The sequence below is a fragment of the Megalops cyprinoides genome, chromosome 2, assembly GCF_013368585.1.
Source record: "Megalops cyprinoides isolate fMegCyp1 chromosome 2, fMegCyp1.pri, whole genome shotgun sequence".
In the NCBI taxonomy this organism is placed as follows: Eukaryota; Metazoa; Chordata; class Actinopteri; order Elopiformes; family Megalopidae; genus Megalops; species Megalops cyprinoides.
This window is the reverse complement of record NC_050584.1, coordinates 21186694-21210218: the sequence shown is the minus strand read 5'-3', so window position 1 is coordinate 21210218 and position 23525 is coordinate 21186694. Positions and strand designations below refer to the sequence as shown.

The following is a 23525-nucleotide window of genomic DNA, read 5'->3' as shown; positions in this document are numbered from 1 at the left end:
TGCTGAAATAACGGATAATTATAAGCAAATGAAAGCATTTGTTAACATTTCTCGGTGGCTCCATGGCAACCCATGAGAGTCCCATTTTGGAAAATTGGTAGAGAACTTTTTACCTTCGTTACATTGTAAGAAATAGCTTTAGGCTCAGTCCCCGGCAAAGTAAATTGTGACATTCAGTATGATCTCATTCTAATCAAGAGATTACATTTTGCGTCTGAAATATATTTCGCTTTAGACTGAAATATGGATAAATTAAGCCGTCTGAGCAGACAATGATGTAAATTGATGCATGAGGGGAAATTAGAGAAAGAAAAATCTATTTAATGTTTTAAGGAGGAAGTTTGCAAAAGAGTGTTACTTTGTCTACATTTAATCGGATTTTTTTGACTAATCATGTAATGTATCTGCCAAATATATCAAGTCTCTATTTTCCCCACAATTAACAGAGATACTGGGCTAATCTTTTGATGACTACCAGCAACTTCTCAAAAGATGTTATTTTGGAATAGCTGATGATAATGAAGTACAGAGAACATTTCAAAATGAGAAGCACTAGTGCTCATTAGCCAACAGCTGTTGTATCCTGTTCAGTAGACATGCCATTTTGTTAGAGTTATTTTATGGCTGTCTTGCTTTCTGTCATCTACCAAGTCTTAAAACGACGGCTTATTTTCTTTTAAATCTCTGCTAATTTAATTGCACGAGCGTCTTAGAATAAGAAGACAATGAATGAGAAAAAGACAAAGTTTTTTTGACTATGCTTTAGGGTGGCCGTGTGTTACAGTCAATAAATAAGTTTAATAGGTTTATTTTTCAGTTGACCATTAGCTTTGATTAGGAGAATAAAGTTGAGTTAAAGAAGACTTGCGTTAAAGAAGCGTATATAAAACATTGAGGGAAGGAGTTATTCACAAACGCTTAATAATTAAATTGGTAATTAGACTGGCTAAACACCCCCACATGTTCACACAGCACTACACTTTGCTTGCTTTTACAAACGCGCGCGCGCACGCCCTTACGCACGCACACGCAGACATACGCTTGCACACACATACGCTGCACAATTACATACAGGTAATTCCATAAGGAATGTAAATGCGAATGTGTATGTGAAGTTCTTGCCGTTAGTTTTCCATCATTTTCAAGGCGTATTTCCTATTTAATTTCTGTATATGGGAATAAAGTCCTCCATAATGTACTCAATATTAACCGTTTTTTTACCTATCGGTAAAGACAAACTTATTTTCAGACTGACAATTGTGCGCCTAAATAGACTTTAAGAAGGGAAAAAAAACTTGTAATTGATGTTTTCCCATAGAGGGCAGCCCCTCCCCTCAAACCCACCCTTCAGGTGGAAAAAAAAATCTTTAAAGATTTTTTTTTTGTCTTTTGTAGGATAACATCAGAAGGGTTTGTCTAGTCGAGCCAATCAGCTCCCTCCCCTGCCATAGATCGCAGCTATAATACATAGCAGTAAAGGCAGACTCTTCTCACAAGCGTCTGTAGCCTGCTTAGCATTTGATTCAGAACCCTTTTTGTCGTTTTTCACGCTGCAACGACCCGACTCCGATGTGTTCCGTTATCAACGACCAGAAGCTGTCATTTCCGCACCTGCCACGGTAGGGATCGGTGGACAGTAAAAGAACGAGAAGAGAGGCAAGGGCATTGGAAGCGGGGGAGCGAAAGCGAGCGAGAGACCGAGAGAGAGATCCAGAGACAACCAGCGATAGACATATACAGGCTTAAAGTAATTAGATTCCATGGACGAAATGCTGCTGTTAACACGAATTGTGCTAGTAGGTTTCGTCTGCTTGTCCTTCGTGTCCTCTGGGTTGGCTTGTGGACCAGGCAGGGGCTACGGAAGGAGAAGACACCCGAAGAAACTGACACCTTTAGCTTACAAGCAGTTCATTCCCAACGTTGCAGAGAAGACCCTTGGGGCCAGTGGCAGATATGAAGGCAAGATCACTAGGAACTCTGAGAGATTTAAGGAGCTGACTCCCAATTACAATCCTGACATTATCTTTAAGGATGAAGAAAACACTGGCGCTGACAGGCTTATGACACAGGTAGAGTGAAAACCCCCTTTAGTCCTCGACACTGTCAATATCAATGCATCTGTCGTCTCGGATGCTTATTGTGCATCAAAATTACGGGTAATATCATTCAACCAACTCTTTTCTTTAAACTCTTAAAAGTCTGAGCTGTTCAAACTTCAATATGCCTGGGGTGTCGTTTAATTCCTTCTTGGTGTGTATGTGTATTAGGTTTAAGTCCCCAAGGCAACACTTATCATTCAAAGTGTACAGGAAAAATACCTCCAACTAAATGCAGGAAGGCGGGACACATTTATTATTATAATGGAAGATCACCTGAAATATTAGTGTTGTATACATTGAACATTTATCTCTATATATATTTTCTCGTAGGTTATCTTTATACGCACATTATATGTGTTTGTAGGTATGTGTTTAATCAATTATACATATTGCTGTCATATATATTTTAAAGACATAACCTAAATTTAGTAGACACATACTCCTCAATTAAAATATATGTCAAATGTATGACATCTAAATTTAGAGCGAAATTGAACAACCGGTCTCGTGCATGCGTCTTTGGCTGAGATATGGCATTCTGCGCAAATTGTAATGCACCCGTTTCTCAGTTGTGTTCATCAGTGCATGAAAATATTGACATTTCTTTAAGGGTGCTCTGTACACCATTGCTACTTCATAACGGGGCGGAACAGCCAATTAGAACCATTATAAATGGGAACTTTTTCTTTCGGTGTACTGCTTCCGCAAGACGGTTAGGCGAGTTGCATAATAAGCATCCGTTTTGTACATCCGATATGGTGAATTAGATTTGTTCCTTGGGAAATAAATCTGTGATTTCTGTGTTTGAATAGACTTCATCTGCATGACCTGCTTGCATTGCCGAGTTCACATTAAATATGGGTCAGAAATTATCATTCCAGATAATCTTTCGCATCTTTATTGGATTTCAAAGACTCCCGCTGTGGATTATTTTTGTAATCGGAGATAATTATCGCGAAATGTTGCTTCGTCTTATTCTTTCTTTAAAATGGAAGTGGTTTAGGAAATTATTCGTGTCCAGCCTCCTTAAATATCACAGGACCGAAGTAGAGTGATGAGGCGCGCGCCGGCTCCCCTGAACCATACTAAGGCACGAGCTCCAATTAAATATTCACCCTGTACCATAAGAGTGCGTGCAGTCAGGATATGATTCTATAACGCATTCGCTTTGTTGATACATTCATAATATTTAATTTAAAATACAAGCATGAGCAGGAGTCATAGCTCTCCGTTCCATCATTGCAAGAGTCGACTCAGTCATACAGCCCTCGTTCGTTGCTGCTGAGAGCCGCAGGACAGTGATCTGCACCAAGTCAGACACATCTTGCATTTTCAGCTCCACTTACTCCTCTTTTATCGATCGGAACGGCTAGGATTTCAGTTTGTATTTTATATAACCAATGGCAACCCGAAAGCGCCAGACTCGAGAGAGCTTCTTTTTATAGCCATTATCCTAACCTTTAAACTGCTTCGTAAAATAGGAACAGACAAATTTCACGTTAAAAATGTTCAGCGTTGTAGAAAGCTTAGCCCTATTACATTTCTTTTCATCCGAAGACACATTTTCCTTGCCTTGCTTTTAAGAAAGCCTATAGTACAAGACAAGCACTTCCTTGGGAATAGGCTGCCTCGGCTCGGCTTGCCACTCAGCAGCATTACCAGGCAGCATTTGAACTTATGACCCTCTGTAAATTTCTGTTGAATATAAGAGACACGAGCAAATTCAAAACAGCTCAATATGCTATACTTTTTTAGCGAAACACAAAGCTCTGTTTTTTACAGTGTGTATCGGTGCTTGCAGACACTGACATTGAACTCCGCTACTTGTCACTATAAGCTGTTGACAGCTCATACTAATGGCTGTGAGTTATACAGATCCATGAAGAGCAAGGCAACAGACAAACACAGTGATACATTTCATGACCAGTTAAATTAAATTACGAAAACCTTCTGAGGTATGTATAATGCACACAACATGCTTTTTATCACCTTGCTCCTATGTGGTATTCATCGTTGCCTCAGTATTCAAACTACTGCCATTGCGATTCTTGAACACAGGTGCATTCAAAAAGTTAGCCGATCAAAAGGTATTTTGTGCAAACGGAAGGTAGCCTATTTTTTGATATAAACTAGCACCCTGCGGGACCTTTTAAAAGAGATGAAACTTTGGTCTGGTGTGGTTTCCTCAAATGTAAATCATATACCAGTTAAAGTGATTATGGTCATAAAAGCGAAACACCCGAAGGGTGTGCACAGTGACTTGGAGGACTAACCAGGCAACCTTTCAACTACAAAGACACCTTGTAGACTATGAAACTAGCGGGATCACATTAAAGACACGTTTTAGTGCACAAACCCAGATGTAGTGCTCGTTGCGAGCAAAACAATGCCGACTTTAAAAAAACCCTAAATGATTCCTGAAAATATTACGGACGAGACGGATTTTAGAAGGACCCGCGGACTGTTTACACTGACAGGTACCCGATAAGTGTTTCCTTTAACCAATTCATTTGTGAAGAGATTAAGAGCTGGCAGTAAGGGCTTGTTGAACAACTTTGTCTGAGCACAAAGCGCTAGCGGAGGGAGTCCTGCTGGGCTTCACGGTGACTGAACAGAATTTGGCTTGATTTGCGGCACACGACCCAATGAATTAATAAATAGTTTGGGCTTCACGGCTTTTGACTCCGGCAATCCGACTCAGAATGTGAGGGAAGAAGTTTTGGCATGGCCTTCTCCCTTCCGCGTGCTACAAGTGCTTAATATAATCTTTGTATGCATTTGATCTTAATGTTCCATAGTGCCTCAGCAGGTCGACTTTAGGAAGCCTGTATGTGTCGCTGATTCTGTGACAAATAAAACTTCTCTGCTCAGTAGTCTTTTCAAACTAAAATGAATATCTGGCGAAGAACGCAGAATACACGAAACTGAAAAAAATGTGTTCATATCTATTTTGTTCATTGGTACAGCCCGTGAGAATAATTATTTAATGGTTTCGAGGTGCCACTGAAACGACCGTGTTAAGCATCCCCGTCACGTCCCTCAAACTTGTGCTGCAAGAATAATGAAAGTTTCTTTCTCCTTCTGGGAGCAGTGAAAAGGGTCTTTGTGATGTTCTATTTGACATATCGGTAAAGTGTTGGGCAGAGTTGTCTTGGAGAAGGCCAAGCATCTCATCCCAGGGTCTCGGGAAAGGTTAGCGACTGCAATACCCTAATTATAGGCGGACGATTTTATAGTTGATAGTTGTTGTTAAACTCGGCTTCCTTACATTCAGACACCAGTAAATTATCCCACCAGACCATGAATCAGATAAACGCAATGGCATTAACGCTTCTTTGTTGCAAAATTTCATTTGCGAATCATTCATTTCGCTACACACAAGACGGTCTCTACATTTTACGTTTAGTGCTTTAGATACGCGTACACAACGAAAAATTAACTGGTCGCACATTTCCAAGCCTCTGATCTATATGTTTTAGGTCAGTGAAGCAGCTGAAAATGTCTTATAAATTTTTCATTGCCCGCTTCTCTGGCCTTGGTTTGTTGTTTTTAATAGCAGGCTTGATAGCCTACAGCTGCTCTACAAGCAGAACGTGCTAATTGTTATTACCAATTCACCTGAAGAGATTTAACATTGAACAATATCATATAGTGACGCAATCAACAATAAAAAGATATATTTATATGTAAATTCATAAAACGCCATTCGATTTTCAGTCTTTTTTTATCTGTGCCTAATTCCGATCGGAATCCTAAGGCCCCAAGTAGGTTCATTGCAAATATCTAAAATGTTAAGCACTTTACTGGGTGATTTGTAAAACTAAAGCTTCTAAGGGCTGATAAATCCATTTGGGAAAAAACGTCTCACCGCCACGTGACGTTCCTTAAATCCGCTGGGTTAAAAGAGTTGGTTTCGAACTTGACAGATATGGTTAGTCATATATTGATGGATTGCTCTCACACATGAGAGCTTTGATTTAGAAAGACATTCATCCTAACGGGCACATTATTTGTTTTTCTTTTTTTCAGATTACTATTATTTTGGTAATTGTTGATAAGACATCTTCCTCTGGATTGTTTTTTTTTTTTTTGCTTGTTTACAGCCAAACAGAAATTAAAAACGCCTCGTGTCCTTTAATGTATAAGTCTGAACAAAACTGAACGTAATATAGGCTAATTCAGTGGAACACGCTTAAACCATCTCTGTGAAAGTGCATGTGACTGAAACCGTTTCATAAGTCAGATTTGGCCCAATTCACAGCCTGAAGAAAAGAGGTGAAACTGTCAATATCAGATGAACTAGAATAAAGGCGACTTGATTAAGATTAAGAACGAGCCTAACTGGTATAAATGCTGCCTTCAGCCTCATGGATGGGCCTAATAAAATCCTCTTTTTTTCCAGAGATGCAAGGACAAGCTGAATTCGTTGGCCATCTCAGTCATGAACCAGTGGCCTGGAGTTAAACTAAGGGTGACAGAGGGCTGGGACGAAGATGGACACCATTTCGAAGAGTCTTTACACTATGAGGGAAGGGCCGTGGACATCACTACCTCTGACAGAGACAAAAGCAAATACGGCACACTGTCCAGGCTTGCGGTGGAGGCTGGATTCGACTGGGTCTATTATGAATCTAAAGCCCATATCCATTGTTCAGTCAAAGCAGGTGAGGTTTACAAATGGTCTCTGTGTTAGAACGCATAGGCCTAAAGGAAGAACAACTGACATAAAGAGGATAAATCCCAGAACACCAGAATGTGTATCATCACAACACATCATATGACTATGCTATTTTCAACAAAAACATTCCAAAACAACTTGGAATAGCCTTTAAATAGAACTTTGTGGCCAAAATGTATAAAAATGCTGAATAACTGAATTAATCATCAGTCAATAAAAACATACACGACCGTACAATAATGTTACATGCTGTAATACACAATGATACAATCGTAGATGTAACCTACTGTACATTATTAATTGTTAAACCTACAACATCTCGTCATTTCCCTCTGATATCTACTATGAATAATGTATTTTCGAAAATGGTAATAAGTGGTCTTGGTTGAATAAACTAAGTACCATATTCTAGTGTAGCAATGTCCGTGTAGCAAAGTCGTGGTTAGCCACTTAGAAACCTTTGATTGAGATTATTTAATATTTCAACGTTATAATTAGGTATATGCAGTCATGAACATTGTGCTTAAACAACCGAGCGTGATCATGGTGAATATATCCGTGTTCATCTTACGCAGCCTTCTGAATTTCACGTGAGAACACAGACATTGTCTACGTATGGTCATAAGGGCAACATATAAACCTAATTTGTGTAGAATTCCAAAAAAAGGTCACAATCCTTTGGTAATTATGCCGTCTCCGTCGTTTACTCACCTGTTTGTTGTACGTGTCAGTAAATAATCATCTCCTGCAGCTCAAGATGTAGCTGTTAGCACTACCCCTTGAAGTCTCTTCACGTTTAAGGGCCTTTAGTAAATTAAATATTAATTGAGCATTCCAGTTTACCAGAGTTGGCCTGCAATCCACATTTTAGCATTTCATGAGGAACACACACAACTGTTCACATTTAAGGCCACGTACAACGTGGATTAAGCCTACAAACAATATCACCAACACAGACAAAGCCACACGCTTTGTTACAGAACGCGGTGATTTGTTACATTTTAACCTGTATGGTTGATCTGATCGATTATTCTGTATTTTTGCACGTGTAAATGCTAGGCCTCTTCATTCGTTCCCACCCACATGAAGAGTAAAACTTGGTAACGTTGTTGTTTGCCATACGCAGAATTATTTCGCGATCTTATATCGCCCCACACTGTCGCTGCAACGGAACCACTGGTATTTCTCTTAAAGGGGAACATTCTTTTTTTCAAAATGTTAATTGCATAATGCAGAATAATTGCACAGTTCCAGAAATATCTCTCCCAATATCAACTACCTCAGACTGATGAACGAACGAGTAAACTGCAGCACAATATTACAGTTACTATAGGACCATTAATCAAAGGACGGATAGCAGAAAGGTATTTGTTACTTTTATTTGCCCCCTAGATTTTAATTCTTACAACGTCATTTCACACAAGTACTTTATGAGAAGACGCAATGTATAATTTATACGAGCTGATGCGCGCGGGCAAAGCTGTGAGACTGCCTGAAATGCACTGACACAGGCATGCCTTATCTCAGCTAATTTACCATTTATTGAACCTAAAACATAATTTAAAATGTAATTTATTTGTAGTGTTGTAAACACAACACCACTTCAGTAGCAACAGCCCGGTCAAATTATCGCCTATTTCCGACGTGATTCCTTTCTTTAGATTTTAATTTTATGTATATATAAATCTCATTGTCCTGCCTTTTTATAACTCAGAATAAATATCATAATCCGTCCACACGCATATTGTATTTATCACCCACTGGCAAATCTACTATTTAAAATTCAAAACACACTTTTTGAGATCATATTTAGTCCGTGTCATTCAGGGTCGTGTGACTGTACCGAATGGATTTGGACGGCGAAATGTTGGATTCGGTCGGCTAAAGCTGGTTTTCAATTGTCACCACCTTAATTCATGCCACAGAATCTTATGAGAAGATTAAATGCGAAAATTCCAAGCGGGAAGATTCCATTCTCTAGATCTGTTTGCCGAAAGTGTGATCCTAGAGATTGGAATGCAAAGAAGACTTCTCCCAAGGCCTGAATTATTGTCATCAAGATAGACAACAGAGCAGGCAGTGGTGGTAAAAAAAGGGACATTGATGTTGGGCGACTGCGAGCATTTAGAGCCTCTGCCTTCATTTAAAATTCAAATACACATCTTGAGTGCCTTGGAAAAGTGGCTCCGCTGTGCAAATAGTGTTTGCAATGCCCTGGTTTTGGAGAGTATGTGTGTGAATTGGCACATAGGGGTTTCTGCACCTGAGCAAATATAGGAAAGAAGCTGGGAAAAGCGTAAGTGTCCTTTTCCAGGAGTAGGTCCATCTACAAGCTGAATTAGAATGACAATGTCTGCTCTTTATTGGTTTTTAATTAGAGGAACCAGGCTGCCGCTTCCCAACACAGCGGTTTTTCACATCTCGTGCTATTCAGTGGCTTGATTTTTTGTTGCAGGAGAATGCCATTTACAAACGCTTTTCCCCAGCATGATGATTATTGCGTATTAAATAATTATGAGTCAATACATAGTAAGTAGGCTAGTTTGACGCAGGTGACTTTTATTTTCTTAAAGATTGGCAATATGCACAGGTATAAATCCCTTTCATTGTCAAGATAGCTAATCATCTCTATAACTAGAAAACAATCTTATGTAAGACTATGATTTCGTAACTCAGAAACTTGAACAACTGATCAAGAGTGGACTTTGAACTTGTTGGGGGAGGGAGGTGTCAAAGTTCAAGGGAAAACGTTTAGGCACTACATACGATTTTACATTGAAGCATCACTAAAATGAATTCGAGGAACATGCATTTTTAACTTTGAAATCATAAAATGCTGGAATCTTTTAATAATACGCAATTTTTGTTGTTTTAACAGAAAACTCGGTTGCTGCTAAATCTGGGGGCTGCTTCCCAGGCTCAGCTTCAGTGACTCTCAAAGATGGAAGTAGGAAGCTGGTCAAAGATCTTAGAATTGGCGACATGGTGATGGCCGCGGACAGTGAGGGGAAGCTCGTGTATAGTGAGTTCATTATGTTCGTGGACCAAGACGTAGAAACAAGAAGAGTGTTCTATGTCATAGAGACGAAAGAACCATCCAGAAAAATAACCCTGACCGCTGCTCATCTCCTCTTTGTTGTGAACAACACAACGGATCGTTTCGACACCATGACCGCGACGTTTGCCAGCAACGTCAAACCCGGACAGAAGGTGTTCATTGTAGATGACGTGCACAACCAACTGAAGGCAGTCACCGTGGAAAGGATTTACATGGAAGAATACGAAGGCTCATTTGCTCCGGTCACCGCTCAAGGAACCATTGTTGTTGACCAGGTACTTGCATCCTGCTACGCGGTAATAGAAGACCACAAGTTGGCGCACTGGGCCTTCGCACCTGTCAGGCTGAGCCACGGACTGACGTCATTATTATTTCCGAAAGACTATTCAATGTCGAACGGCACGTTTCAGGAAAACGGTGTCCACTGGTACTCGAAGATTCTATATCAAATAGGAACGTGGGTTCTGGACAGCGACTCTCTTCATCCACTGGGGATGTCAATAAACTCAAGTTGAAACATGAAACATCTAACAGCAAAGCAAAATAAGACTAATGTAGGATAAGAAATGAAAGTAGCGATAAAGAGACAGAGGCCCCGGAGGAGATGGGATATTTATTTCATTGACATTTACATGTGTCCTTTTCAAAGAATAAATGGACCTGCAAGAGCCTTAAAACTTTTCTTTGAATAATTTATTCTCATGTGAACTCTCGCTGGTACCACGCGAATGGATTCGAATACTGTGTGACCAGTCAATTGTGCAGAATCTATTTTTGTATTATATCACAAGTAAACCGCAAAGAAAAAAGAGAAATGTAAAAAGAGAAAACCTCTTGACAGTTCGTAATGTTCTGTGCATATGTGCAACTGACTGTTATATTTTGGGGGATAAACATACTTCTTGGGGGTCCATAAATTATATTTTTATACACAGAATTGTAAATTAGATTTTGACAGATCGTTACTTACTGAATCACATTTCGTTATTTGAAATAGTGTAAGATACGAGAATATATTTTAATTTAAATAGTTGCAAAAGTCTTGGCAATCTTGTATTGTTTTGTGTTTGTTAAGATTTTTTTTATTATTATTTTGTGAACTGTTGGTTATGGCTAAGTTGTCAAGCGGGGCAGAGTCCATGTTCCGCCTCGTGTCTACACTACATTACTGTTTCTTTTCTTTCTCTTGCGTTGTTATTTTTGTTTGAAAAAAATTAAATGCACATTCTGACAGTTTCATAATATGATATAGTAGTGCAGAACAATATGTTTCTTTAATAAATTAATAAGTAACTGCTGTAAATTTACTAAAATGTATTTTTTTCATATTTTGTAATAGGAAAATAGTTTTATAGAAATAAAATGCGCCAGATGCACAGTTTGGATAGTAGCCTATATGATACATAAGGTGACCAGTACCAGTTAGCTTTCATAACAGGGCGAGATGTCATAAAGAAATGTTTAGAGTTTATTATTTATATGTTTATTACGAAATGAGATAAAGAAAATATTCAAACTTTCATCTGTTACATGTTTTTGTTTTCCATAAATACACTCAAGAGTAAGACTGAATGATACAGAGAAATATAGCGTTAAACATTGTTAAAAGGGTTAAATAATGAATCCGTTATGGGACTTTATAAGATAATTACAGACCCAGTAACTTAAGTACAAGTTAAAAATGTACCTTTTTAATGGAAAGAATTCCAGTTTTAAACGGGATGTTTGAAAGGTGAATGCAGAGCAGTTAATCTTGGGTTGTCTAGTCGTGCTTCTACTTTTATCTACAGTTGGCGATTTGTATTCGTCGAAAGAGTACATCTTAGTATCAAAAGTTAATTGAGTGTAAGTACGTCTAAACCACGTTGTTTATAAACTGATGGAGAAGAGGGCCACATCAGTAATTAAAAAAAAAAAAATCAATGTCCCTAAATGTAAATTACCTTGTGACGCAGACACAGCGAGCGGAGAAAGTAGTCGTTGACACGTGAGCCTAAGCAAGATGTGAAGCTTATTCATAAAAGACTTTGGTCTGGAATGGTAGGATTCCTCTAAGCTTTGAACTCCCTGAAGCCTGCCTGCGAAAAGTCAAGACTCAATGTTAAATTGAAGGTGCATAGCCTTTAACAAATTCCTTTGGAGGAAAAAACGGATGGATTAAACAGACTTGTGTTTGTTAGCCTAATCTACTTGCACATTTTGTAAGCAAACTATTGATTCCGTTTACTGGAAATTCAGCTTAAACGAAATAAAATGTTTATCCAACCCTTTGAAGGACCCAAATCTGCAGATTCGGTCGTATTGTTTAAGAATCCGTTTTATTTGCCTGCAATTTAATTGTGAAGTTCCTCTAAAATTGTGTCGCGTTTTCAAAGAGGAGTTAATTACTGGCTAAACACTCATTATTAACCTGGAACAATACGTAAGGTATCTCCTTGGCCCACATATGTGCGTTGACAAATTCATGATTAATTACAGAAAATTACAGAAATTTTATCTAATCCTGATTCTTTAAGACAGATGATGGTGATGTAAAAAGGCTTAATTTAAGGTCTCAGTCATTATAGATACAGCTTGCCCATCTTAACAGAATCACTTTATTGTATCTTGTTAACCTCCGATACTGACAGAGGATAAAAATGTGGGATGTGATATAATACAGAAACGTAATGTAGCTCTGGTAACAAAACATTTTTCACAGGAATTGATCACGGTATGTGCTCATTGCCATACAGAACGTTTCATAATTACTTAATTGTGATACAATTGTGGCATCTAGTGGTACATTTGTGAACAACAAGTGTTTTAAGGAAAAACCCTGTTAAAACCACAGGAAAACGCATGGAGTGATATTGAGCATTCGATGAGTTTCAGGACACACAGGAACAATGGAACCATGTCTCCTTTAAAGATACTACCTTTCAAGGTACTTAGTCAGGAGACACCTTGAGTTTTCCCTTAGTTTACAGCTTACCTTGAAGTAATGTAAAATAATGGAAATGTATTCGTTCAGGCTTCGTTCTAAACAGTTATCACACATTCCTCATATTAGTAGCTCTGCCGTATATGAGGTAGCAAGAGGTTGTTTTTTTTTTTTTTTTTTTTTTGCTGTGGCTATCCAACCATTGCGAAATTCTTCCATGGTGGAATTCTCTCTTTCATTTCATATAAGAATTTCTCCAGTCAACAATAAGTAATCCCTCAAGTCAGGTACCTTAGAGTCAGAGTAACTTTCCCCTCAAACTGAATGGCTTCTTCAAGAGATCAGAGAGAGGAAAAGAATAAACAACTTGCAGTGATCCACATCCTGGAAGCAGCCAACAATCACACCACACAGTTAGGGTAGTGTTTAAGGTGCTTTTTCTCTGGTCAGTGGACATTTATTATTGATGACCCCATCACCTGGAATTCCAAATCATCTGGCTCCCAAGCATTACCAAAGGCCACCTATAAAACTCAGCCAGGGGGACAACATCGGCAGCCGAATGTCAATGTGATGGTACCCATGAATATATCCTACCTTGCTGCCCTGCTCAGTTGTAGACCTTCATATGATGCCACAAAAGAGTTCAATTTAAAGGGTATGTTTTATGTTAGTTTAAGGGAGAAGACTCTTTTCTACTTCCACTGTAGATAACCTACTAACAAACTTTTTTAATTAAGCCATATGATGTATAGTCTTTATTACTCGTGGAACACTGTACAATACATGCACTGTCCAGCGCAGATGTACACAGTTCATAAGATACACTGGTGTCCATCGGCAACAATATGCAGTTTCTATACAGAACGATCAAACTGAAGCCAGCCATTTTACTTAAGCAAGATTGAGTAAACTTACCTTTCACTTCACCCTGTTTTGTTCAATCACAAAGGATGTAAAAACAAAAGTGAAATACATGACATATACATGTGACACAGGGAGAGAGCCAGCAAAAAAACATCTTATCACTGTCAGCACAAGAGACAAAGGATACCGCATGTGAAAGTAGGCTTGCACTGCCAATAACAAAATGAACAAGAGTGAAGAGTATGCCTGATTATGAGGTGTTACTTTGTAGGGTAGGGAGATGACTGGCTCTCTATATTTACAAACAAAAAAAAAACACTAAATAACTAAATAAATATTAATTTCATCTGAATAAATTGGAAAATCTGTAATCTGTAATACTGTATTATATATATATATATATATACACACACACACACACACACACACACACACACACACACACACACACACGTACATACACTACTGGTCAAAAGTTTTGAAATTTAAGACCAGTGGATGACCTGAAATGGAACAAAGGTAAGCAGTAAACTGCCAGAGGTTTAAAAAAAAAGTTTAGGTTACCAAAAACTGAAAAGTAATGTAAATTTCAGAGAGGGAAGGGCCTTTTTCAGGGAACAAGTAATGGGTTAACAACTTACAGCTTTTCTGCAGCAATGGAAGTAAATTAAGCCTTGAAAGTTGATGCAAACAATTCCTACAGGTGTCCCGACTTTTGTTGATTACTTACAAACCCTCTGTCTATATAAAAGCAGTGTTAGAACAGACTGTGTTACTACACCCTCTGAAGCATTATTTGTACAATATTGCACTGCAGGAGGTAGAATATTGCTATCATAATGGCGAGAAAAAGGCAATTAACGAAGGTAGACAGACAGACCATTATAACCCTTAAAAGTGTAGGTCTTTCCTTTAGAGAAATTGCAAAGAAAGCCAAGGTATCAGTGAGTACAGTTTCCTGCACCATGAAAAGGCACTTGGAAACTGGAAGAACCTCTGACAGGAAGAGGTCCAGCAGACCCAAAGCCACAACAGAATCAGAAGACAAGTTTCTGAGAGTCAACAGATTGCGTGACAGGTGGCCACAGGACTACAGCTTCAAGCACAGTTTAACAGTGGTTGAAGTAAGCAAATCTCAGTTTCACTTGTGAAGAGAAGACTTTGAGCTGCAGGTTTGACAGGTTGAGTGGCAGTAAGAAAGCCATCGCTAAAATGGCAAAATAAGAAGAAGAGGCTTGCCTGGGCCATGAAGCACCGGCAGTGGACTACTGAAGCCTGCAAGAAGGTCTTATGGACCAATGAATTAAAATTTGAAATCTTCAGTTCATCACACAGGGTTTTTGTACGCCGTTGAGTAGGAGTTCATCCTACAGCAAGATAATGACCCAAAATATACCTCCAGGCTATATCAGAACTACCTTAGAAGAAAAGACCAAGATGGTAGGCTTGAAATCATGGAATGGCCAGCACAGTCTCCAGACCTAAACCCCATCAAGCTGGTTTGGGATGAAGTGGGCAGAAGGGTGAAAGCAAAGCAACCAACAAGTGCAACTGTGCAACATCTGTGGGAACTCCTGCAACAGTGTTGGGAAGAACTTTCTGAACAATATTTGATTTCCATTGTAGAAAGAATGCCAAGAGTGTGTTCAGCTGTTATATCTGCAAAAGGTGGCTACTTTGTTGAGTCAGAATTTGGATTAAATTGCGTGATACAATTCCATGATTTCTTTTTTATCTCCAATTGTTTTTTTTGTTCTATGCTTTAATTTCAGAACACACGCACATATATAAGAAGACAGAAAGATAGACATATAGATAGACAAATGGATACAATAATAGTTGAGAGCAATTTGCAATTAAATAGTCTAACTGTCAGTCATTAATTGTATGGAAACCTTATTTTTACACGTCATAGTTTTGTATATTTTCAATAACTATATGTTTATAAAGGCAGTAATTAAAGAAGATGGCTTAAATATCTGAAGTTTAATATCTGAATTTTTAAGATGGGTTTACTGTGAAGCACAGCCCAAAGCTTTTGGCTATGGTGTTGATCATGATGTTCCATGTTGAAAATGGAACTGAAACGATAAAGGTCACTATGGCTAGTTAAAAATGGTTGGATCTGTAGATTCATACAAATAATTAACAATGCCCCTGGGATTTGTAGTAAATGACTTGTAATAATCATGTTCTCCTTTAAGATGGAAACTGACATATGTCCACTGGCCGTTGGCGCAACAGATGTCAGGGAAGAATTTAATCCATACATCACACAGTAAATCAATAACTACATAGTGTGTCTTCCCTGTTTATAAGGTCGGTCGCTTAATGAGAGCTGACAACTACCTTGGATTTAAAAAAACAGAGGTTGGAGGATATAATTTTCTTTCCATTTTTGAATTGTGCATGTTCTCGAGATTTACAAATATCAAATGTATTTGTAAACATGGACATTTATGTTATGATATTTTTGGATAACAGGAAAAACCTCAAGCATTGATGTTAAAGTAACTAATCCAAGATGAGGAAACGGTGGTTTGGGTGGTTCAAAACAGTCTAGCTTTCAAGATCACCACCAAATGAAATAAAAATACAGTTTTTCAGTTACATAGCTCAACATTCTTTTGGTTCAATTTTAAATATAAAACCTCTTTTGCCTCATTTAAAAATGGCATAGCCCTTAACTCAAAACTGCTTTATTTCGGCTTTGCTCTTCAGGCCAAAGCAAAGCCTGATGGGTAGCTGACATTCCTCTAGCAGGCAGGCAGAGTGCTGTGCCAACTGAGCCTCTGTCGCAATAACACAGAAAACAACGGGCATCTGTGAAAGCTCTCCAATCAGGCCTTAGAGTGGGACACTTCCTATACTGCTGTTGACTACCAAACTTGTCCTCTTCTCAAGGAAAGACACCGCTTCAATGAACATGCCCCTGTCATCTGGTGTTCAAGCAATTACTCACAGGCTTTTTGCAGTTTAAGAGAAAAGAAGAAATACAGCCCTCTTAGATAAATAGATCATATGCTAGAAGGATAGAGATTGACTATTCATGGTTCACAGCCATCAGGCATCAATGAGTGTAGGCAATGTACTGTACATCACTAGGACCATGCAATAAGACTATAAAGCACCTACAAAGAAGACATACTTCACCAGAGTAAGATCTGGAACCAAGTAGACAGGATGAAGAAAAAGGAAGAAACTTTCATTGCAAAGGGTTCAGTCTGTGTTCATCTGGAAGTCCCATCCTAATAGGCCTGTGAATACACGGTGCATTGGGCACACAGAACTGTCCACATCTTAATGCCATGTCTCAATGCTCAGCTCTCTCTTTAGAAGTCAGTTTACTTGACTGTCACTTGTGAATCTCAAGTAAAGAAAAAAAAAAACGGTGGAAATACAGTAACATCTCTGCTCGAAGCATTAGAACATGCAGACCAGGAGAATCTTGCTGTACAAGGAAACATTACATCACAATGTCATTTACCAGACGCTCTTATCAAGAGCAACTTATGTAGGTTACAATTTTATCAATTTATACTAACTGAATATTTACTGAAGCAGTTGAGGGTTGAAGTACCTTGCTCAAGGGTACAACAGTGCCCCAGCAAGGAATCAACACAGCAACCTTTCAGTTATAAGCCCTGAACCTTTCCACTACAATACACTGCTGCTGTCAGTGTGCTGCAGTCTGCTGGCTAATGTTTTATTTAAACACTATTTATGAATATACATATAGCACTATAAATGAATGCTCATATCTCAAGCTTTTTCTTTCCCCTGTATGACAATATGAAGTGTTACCTGCTATTCTGCACCCAATCCAGCTGAATCCAACCCGGCCAGACACCATATCCAATCCAAAAAAACGTGATTATCAGCCATTCAGTTCATCTGCTATAGAATTTTGCTCCTAACACGGAGGGAAATGCTTAAGCAAGTAACATTATTTTTAAATTCTTGGGCATCATCATGGGTTTGGCAGCCATTGAAATTAAGGGATCATTGTAAATGTGGAATAAGATCATCCTCAAAGTTAAGTATGATTTATCACTCAAAGTTAAAAGACAGGACCTGAGCATATGCAATGAGGGTTCAGTGCTGTCCCCATAATTGGGAAACACACAGGTAGGCAGTGACCTGACAACCTCTCAGGGAGGTTGGTGTTGTTTTTCTCCACGCAGATAATATGCACTCTTCTCTGGCTGATAGAAGCACTGCACATGACCCTTTTGGGCCAGTCGTAGACAAGTGCACGCTCTGTGCAAAGAGGAATCAAAACTTCTGAATTTACACAGCAGTCCTGAGGAGAAACGCAGTACTGGTCCAACAGCTGTTTCATACCGTTACCAATGGAAAGCTAAAACTAAGCTGCTCACTCCAACCCATACACCATAAGAAACATTCAACTGTGGAAAAAGCTCCAATGCAAGGACATCTAGTACACAGAAGCCTAGGAAGAAAAGCCTTTTTTTTCCCTATAACTAAATCATTACTAAGAAGGTGACATACGTGTTTGGCTGCTGAGGTGGGTGACCGGCGCATGAATTCCAACTATGGCATGAGGGTTTCAAACATATTTGCAGATTATCAAAACCGCACTCTCACTATGCTGGGCCATTGTCTGGTAACCATTCAAAGAGCGCAGATATAAGCTCTGAGACAAAGACGAGCGACACAGTATTGATGAATGATGTGGCAGGCTGGCCGAGGCAAACACTGGAATGTCAGGCTTCAGACACGAGCCGTTTACTCAGGGCAAGCGAAAATGAAAACTCCTAAAATGAAATTAGGAAAGCTCCGAATTGCATTACAGGGACAAAAAAGAAAAAAAAAAGTTGCAGCGTTTGAAGGCTGTTGCGACAGGCTTCTGAATTCCACTCGCGTTTTTCAGCGGACAACATTTTGTTGACATTGTACAGTTGAAACTTGCTTGAGACGGGAGAACTACAGCTCTGACCTCGGACTTTCGCAGGTACAAAAGCGCTTGGGCGAGAGCATTCCTGGGGACCTGGAAAATAAACTCTCTAATCCCTCTAGGGCCCGCGGTCTGCTGGATTAGAGGCTAGTTTCAACAAATGTTGACATCCGCAAACACGAGCAGTCTGGTGTCTGGGAACATATTTCAACCAGGGCTTCTGGTGTTGGCAAACAAAATACATTAGCAAATCAAAACAAAGCACGCTTACATCAAGACCACACCAAGAGTTCCAAAGCTTTCACATTCATTAAAAAAAAAAAAACACATACGAAGACACTCTAAGACTTTTTCCTGTTTTGATTCTGTTATTGCATGACCTATAATTTTCCTCTCCTGTTTCTATAGTTGACCACCAGGTGTCTCCTTAAGGCAATGAATGGTGTGTTATTTCCAGAGCTGAAATTGTTTCACTTAGATATTCTAGGGGATATACAGATCTAGACATTGGGTTAGCTAATCTGGTTCGATTCATTTGACTAAGCTTCCTCGCAGACAACCTTAATCCATTCCTGCCATTGCACGGCACAAGGTTATGGATTGGTGTAAAACAAAGACAAATTGTTTACACACACACACACACACACACTCTCTCTCTCTCCCTCTCTCTTTGGGTATAATGTAGAAATAATACTTTCAGAGCCTACAGTCAGCTTTCCAAGATTTTAGCTTTGCTTTTGCTCTATTCCTCTTATCAGTATTTGTTTTTTTTCTTTGGGAAGGCCATGTTCAAGAGAGTTTGTTTCAGAACATTAAACTTTCCATTCCCTGAATTCACACATTGAACGAAATGTCCTATGGCTTACACTAAGGTATCAGTGTTTATAGAATTATACTAAATAACACAATGTTTGAAGTAAAACACAAGCAAAATAAAGGATTTAGGAAGACAGTTTATTATTTGCAAAATCATTTGTTAAACAATTACCAGATGATCATCTTACAGCATCATGTTATAAAAAGTATTTTACAGACATTTTGGTTATAACTCAGGAACACAGAAGAAAAAAATGCACCTTGAATTACTCTCATTCTTCACATTTTTCACAACTGATGTAAGAAGCGTTGCAAAGATGAATCATAGTCTGTCTACAGATTTCAGAATGGTACAATTCAAGTCTCTTTTTTTCTTTTTTTTTTTTTTACAGTTCAGTTTACAGTTTTTTGTGGATAATGGCAATGAAACAATTGTAGCGTCTCTCTTCTTTGACCAAACACTCAAAACTGTGCAGTGCAGTCCCTAACAGAGGACCCGAGCACTCTGACAGAATGGGGGGGTGGAAGTGATTGGCTGAGCAAGTGTCTGAACTGTGAACCCGGGTGGCACCTCAGAGACGAAAACCTCCATCAGTGGGGACTAACAAACAAAGGATATCCGGGCACCTATTTAATACAAAATGGTTCAAGTTTAATTTACAACAGCACCACACACACACCACACCCCTCTGCCTCACACAAGCTCTGACTGGGGGGAGGCAACCAACAACCTGCTGGAACTTCCTGCAAAACAGAGGTAATGCGTGAGATGAGTCCCGCTATAGTCAGGAGAGGGGCAGGATCCTGCGAACAGACAGAATGTTACTGTTGATTATTTCTGAAGGGCACCTCGTGGCGTGGCAATCTGCAAAGAGAGGAAGACAGTGGATCTGAATATGGTTAATTCAGGCATCATCTGGGGAAAAAGAGTGGGGACAGTAACCCAAAGATCAGGTGCCAGTCACAAGTCAATAAACCTGGAAAAAAAAAAAAATCATATGTATGAATGAGGTGATCGTCAATGTTCAGGGTTCCTTTGAACAGAAACGGACATTAAAATTCACAAAGAAAACCCAACTGTCAAAATGTCCAAAGGTTTCACAAAAGCAGATTCAAGTGCGTGTTTGAGTTCCTCAGTATTTTGGATACAAACAAGTTCAAACAAGAACCCCCCTTTTTTTTTTAAACAACAAAACAAATGTCTGACCCAAGTTTGGCTAAACCTTCTCCCACTGTGTCAAACCTTAGCAACAACACTTTTATTCACAACCATCACAACACTGTAATATGTCCTGGGTAATTATCGTATGATAAATGATGAGAATTAGTTTTTCCCCCGAACACTGAGTATTATTTCACAATGAACACACCCAAGAACCCGTAATGCATCATATAGCTTTCTTCCTTCTGCTCAAGTGACCAGTGGTTATTTTGAAATGAAATCCCTAAATATTGACTCAATATTCATTTGTAAAACTTAAAATTAAACAGTGACTTTCAAAAAGGCACATGTGTTGAATAATGAAAAATGCAAACAAATATTCACTGTGCTAGACGGTCTGAAATCTGAGTACTTTACCAACCTTAAGCCTAATGAGGAGAGTGCCAGGATAGCACAACAAAAGTTCTAAATCTACATTAACTCTTCTTACAAGATACAGATAGGTCCAATGTGAACCTTTGGTTTTTTTCTTTATAAGCAAAAGCTTATAATTATACCTGTAATGAAACATTACCATGTAGCATTATCACTAGCAATTTTCAAATCCACAGGATTTACGAGTTCAGATTCAATACGAAACCCATACCTCTTAAAAACAAAGGTAAAGAACAAATGAAGACACTTTCAAAAATGTTTATATTAACACTATTTCAATTACCTTCAGCTGAACCAATGAACAAATAAAAACCAAAATATAAATAAAAGAAACGAACAAACAAAAAAAGAACAAGTACAACAATCACAATAAATAAAGGCATGTAGAAAGCCCGTGGATGGTAATAACTGGGATAGGGCCTGTGAAGGGAGCTCTCTTATTCTCTTGTGTCTCTGATGGATGTCTCAGAGTATGTGAAGCCGCTGTGCTACAGAGCTACAATGGAGCGGTAACACAAAAACACACCTCCTCACAGAGCCAAATGAACTTTACTGCCCTCTGCTGGTGCGAATGTGTTCAGACACAACCCTTTCCCTTCAACAGGGGGGCTCCATTAACAGACCATGTATTCTACCCTCTAACAGCGTATGGATATGTGAGCTAAAAGGTCAACATGAGCTTAAGACTTGTTTTTGTATGCGTGCCCTGGTATGTTAAGATTATGTTGCGACTACTGAACAGTCTGTTGTACGATTAACACTGTTTACCATGCAGAATGCACAGAAATACAATTACCTGCTACAGAACCTGAAGTTCATACATGGAATTGCACAGTCATTACCATAACAGAGCAATCATGCCCTTGAGCTAGCGGCTCAGCAGGAACATGAGAGAGGGTCCTTACGACCACAGAGGAAGAGGAGGGAGAAGAGGCAGAGGATGAAGGCAGAAGTGGAAATATGTACCAGCATGGCCGTGACTAGAACCAGCCGGCCCCCCTGGCACAAAACCAGCACGACTTCAGCTTATAAACACCAAACACACAAACACAGTACACACAATTATTGCGGATTAAAAAAAGCATTTGGCTTCACATACTCAAGTTAACTCTTGTTTAGGCCATTTTTCATTTTTTTATTTTTTTCTCTTTTGAACTTCCTCCAATTCAAAAAAAGGATTAACTAGGCCTATATCTCAGTCCTAAACCAAATAATACACTTATGTATGGCATTATGGAACATAGTATTCATGTATGGACAAGTTACCTTCCTTTAAATAAAAAAAAAAAATGTGTGAGAATAAGAATACAGAACACAGAATAAGAATATCTGTCAATAAGCAATCTAGAAATGGTCAACGCACACTTACGTAAATTCAAACAAAGTCCAGAACATTAATTAACGTAAACAATATGTACATGAAATTCTATTTTTTTGGTAATTTATTTACATGATTATGAATAAACTGATAATGGTTGCCCCACATCTTCTAAATAAGACGCTATCGACATGTAATGCCCATTGCAGCTTTTGCTTAACCTCGAGTACCTCAGGCATTAACACCCTTTTCTGACACTACAGTTTAAGCATTATCGTAGCTTCTGAAGATACAACTGCTTTAAAATGGGGAAAAAGGCAAATACACACCATTTTGATAAGACAGTATGCCGTTTCAAACTGCAAGGGGTGGGAGTGGCTGCAGACCGATACAGTATCTTATTAAATAAAAATCTTTTGGCAACCCCCCCCCCCCCCCCCCCCCAAAAAAAAAAACAAAAACAAAACGTGCTCAAGTGCGTACATATGGGACTAACTGCTTGGCTAATAACTGCATTTTATCAGAAACTCCTGAAGGAAAACCTATACGGTGTCTTGGACTGACAGTCAGAAATGAAACCTTCATAAAAAAAGGACACTGAAATGACTGCTACATGCATTACTACTACCCCCCTACTTAGCAATTCAAAAAATCAAGTCCAGCTCTACAATTCTGCTTACGGGTTTGTACACGTAACCAGTATAGACTTTATAAAGGCTTTCGAATTAAACAGAGTGGCCTTAAAAACACAGATAGGCTAGATCTGTCTGCACTGCATCCGTTAAGGAATGAGAGATCTAACAGGATGAGCTCGTTTAATGGTAAATAACCTGGAAATGATCTGATAATAACTGAGTGAAACACCAAATTTCCAAGCATAGTAACAGTATAGCTTACAAGCATGGACTCCAACTTGGCAGGATACAAATGTGTGAAAATGGAGACAGCAAACGGATGATGACCAACCATGATTCAAAATTATGCAGAGAACTGGGAGGATGGTCACTGCAAATTTAAGATGATGTATTTCGGACGTATTTAACCTTATAACCTAAGGCTTTTCTACTGCTGTACCAAGATGCATGACAGTTTATTCCTTACGGCTATATTGCTTGTGTTCAGTATTAAGGGTTTTACACTGACAGAGAGCAATGTAAATCTAATGAATAAGATAAGGGAATTTAAGGCAATTTAACCAAAGCCAATTAAATATCACAACAAATCTAGTGAATCAGTACAGTGCTCCCAAGT

General features: G+C 38.8%; 1 protein-coding gene across 1 annotated transcript; it reads left to right on the top strand.

Moving 5' to 3' along the window:
* Positions 1 to 1508: 1508 nt before the first annotated feature.
* shha (sonic hedgehog signaling molecule a) lies at positions 1509 to 10817 on the top strand. The gene is made up of 3 exons (XM_036521520.1): positions 1509 to 2069; positions 6502 to 6763; positions 9656 to 10817. The coding sequence occupies exons 1-3, from the start codon at positions 1761 to 1763 to the stop codon at positions 10348 to 10350; spliced, it is 1266 nt and encodes a 421-aa protein (XP_036377413.1). The 5' UTR covers positions 1509 to 1760; the 3' UTR covers positions 10351 to 10817.
* Positions 10818 to 23525: the final 12708 nt, after the last annotated feature.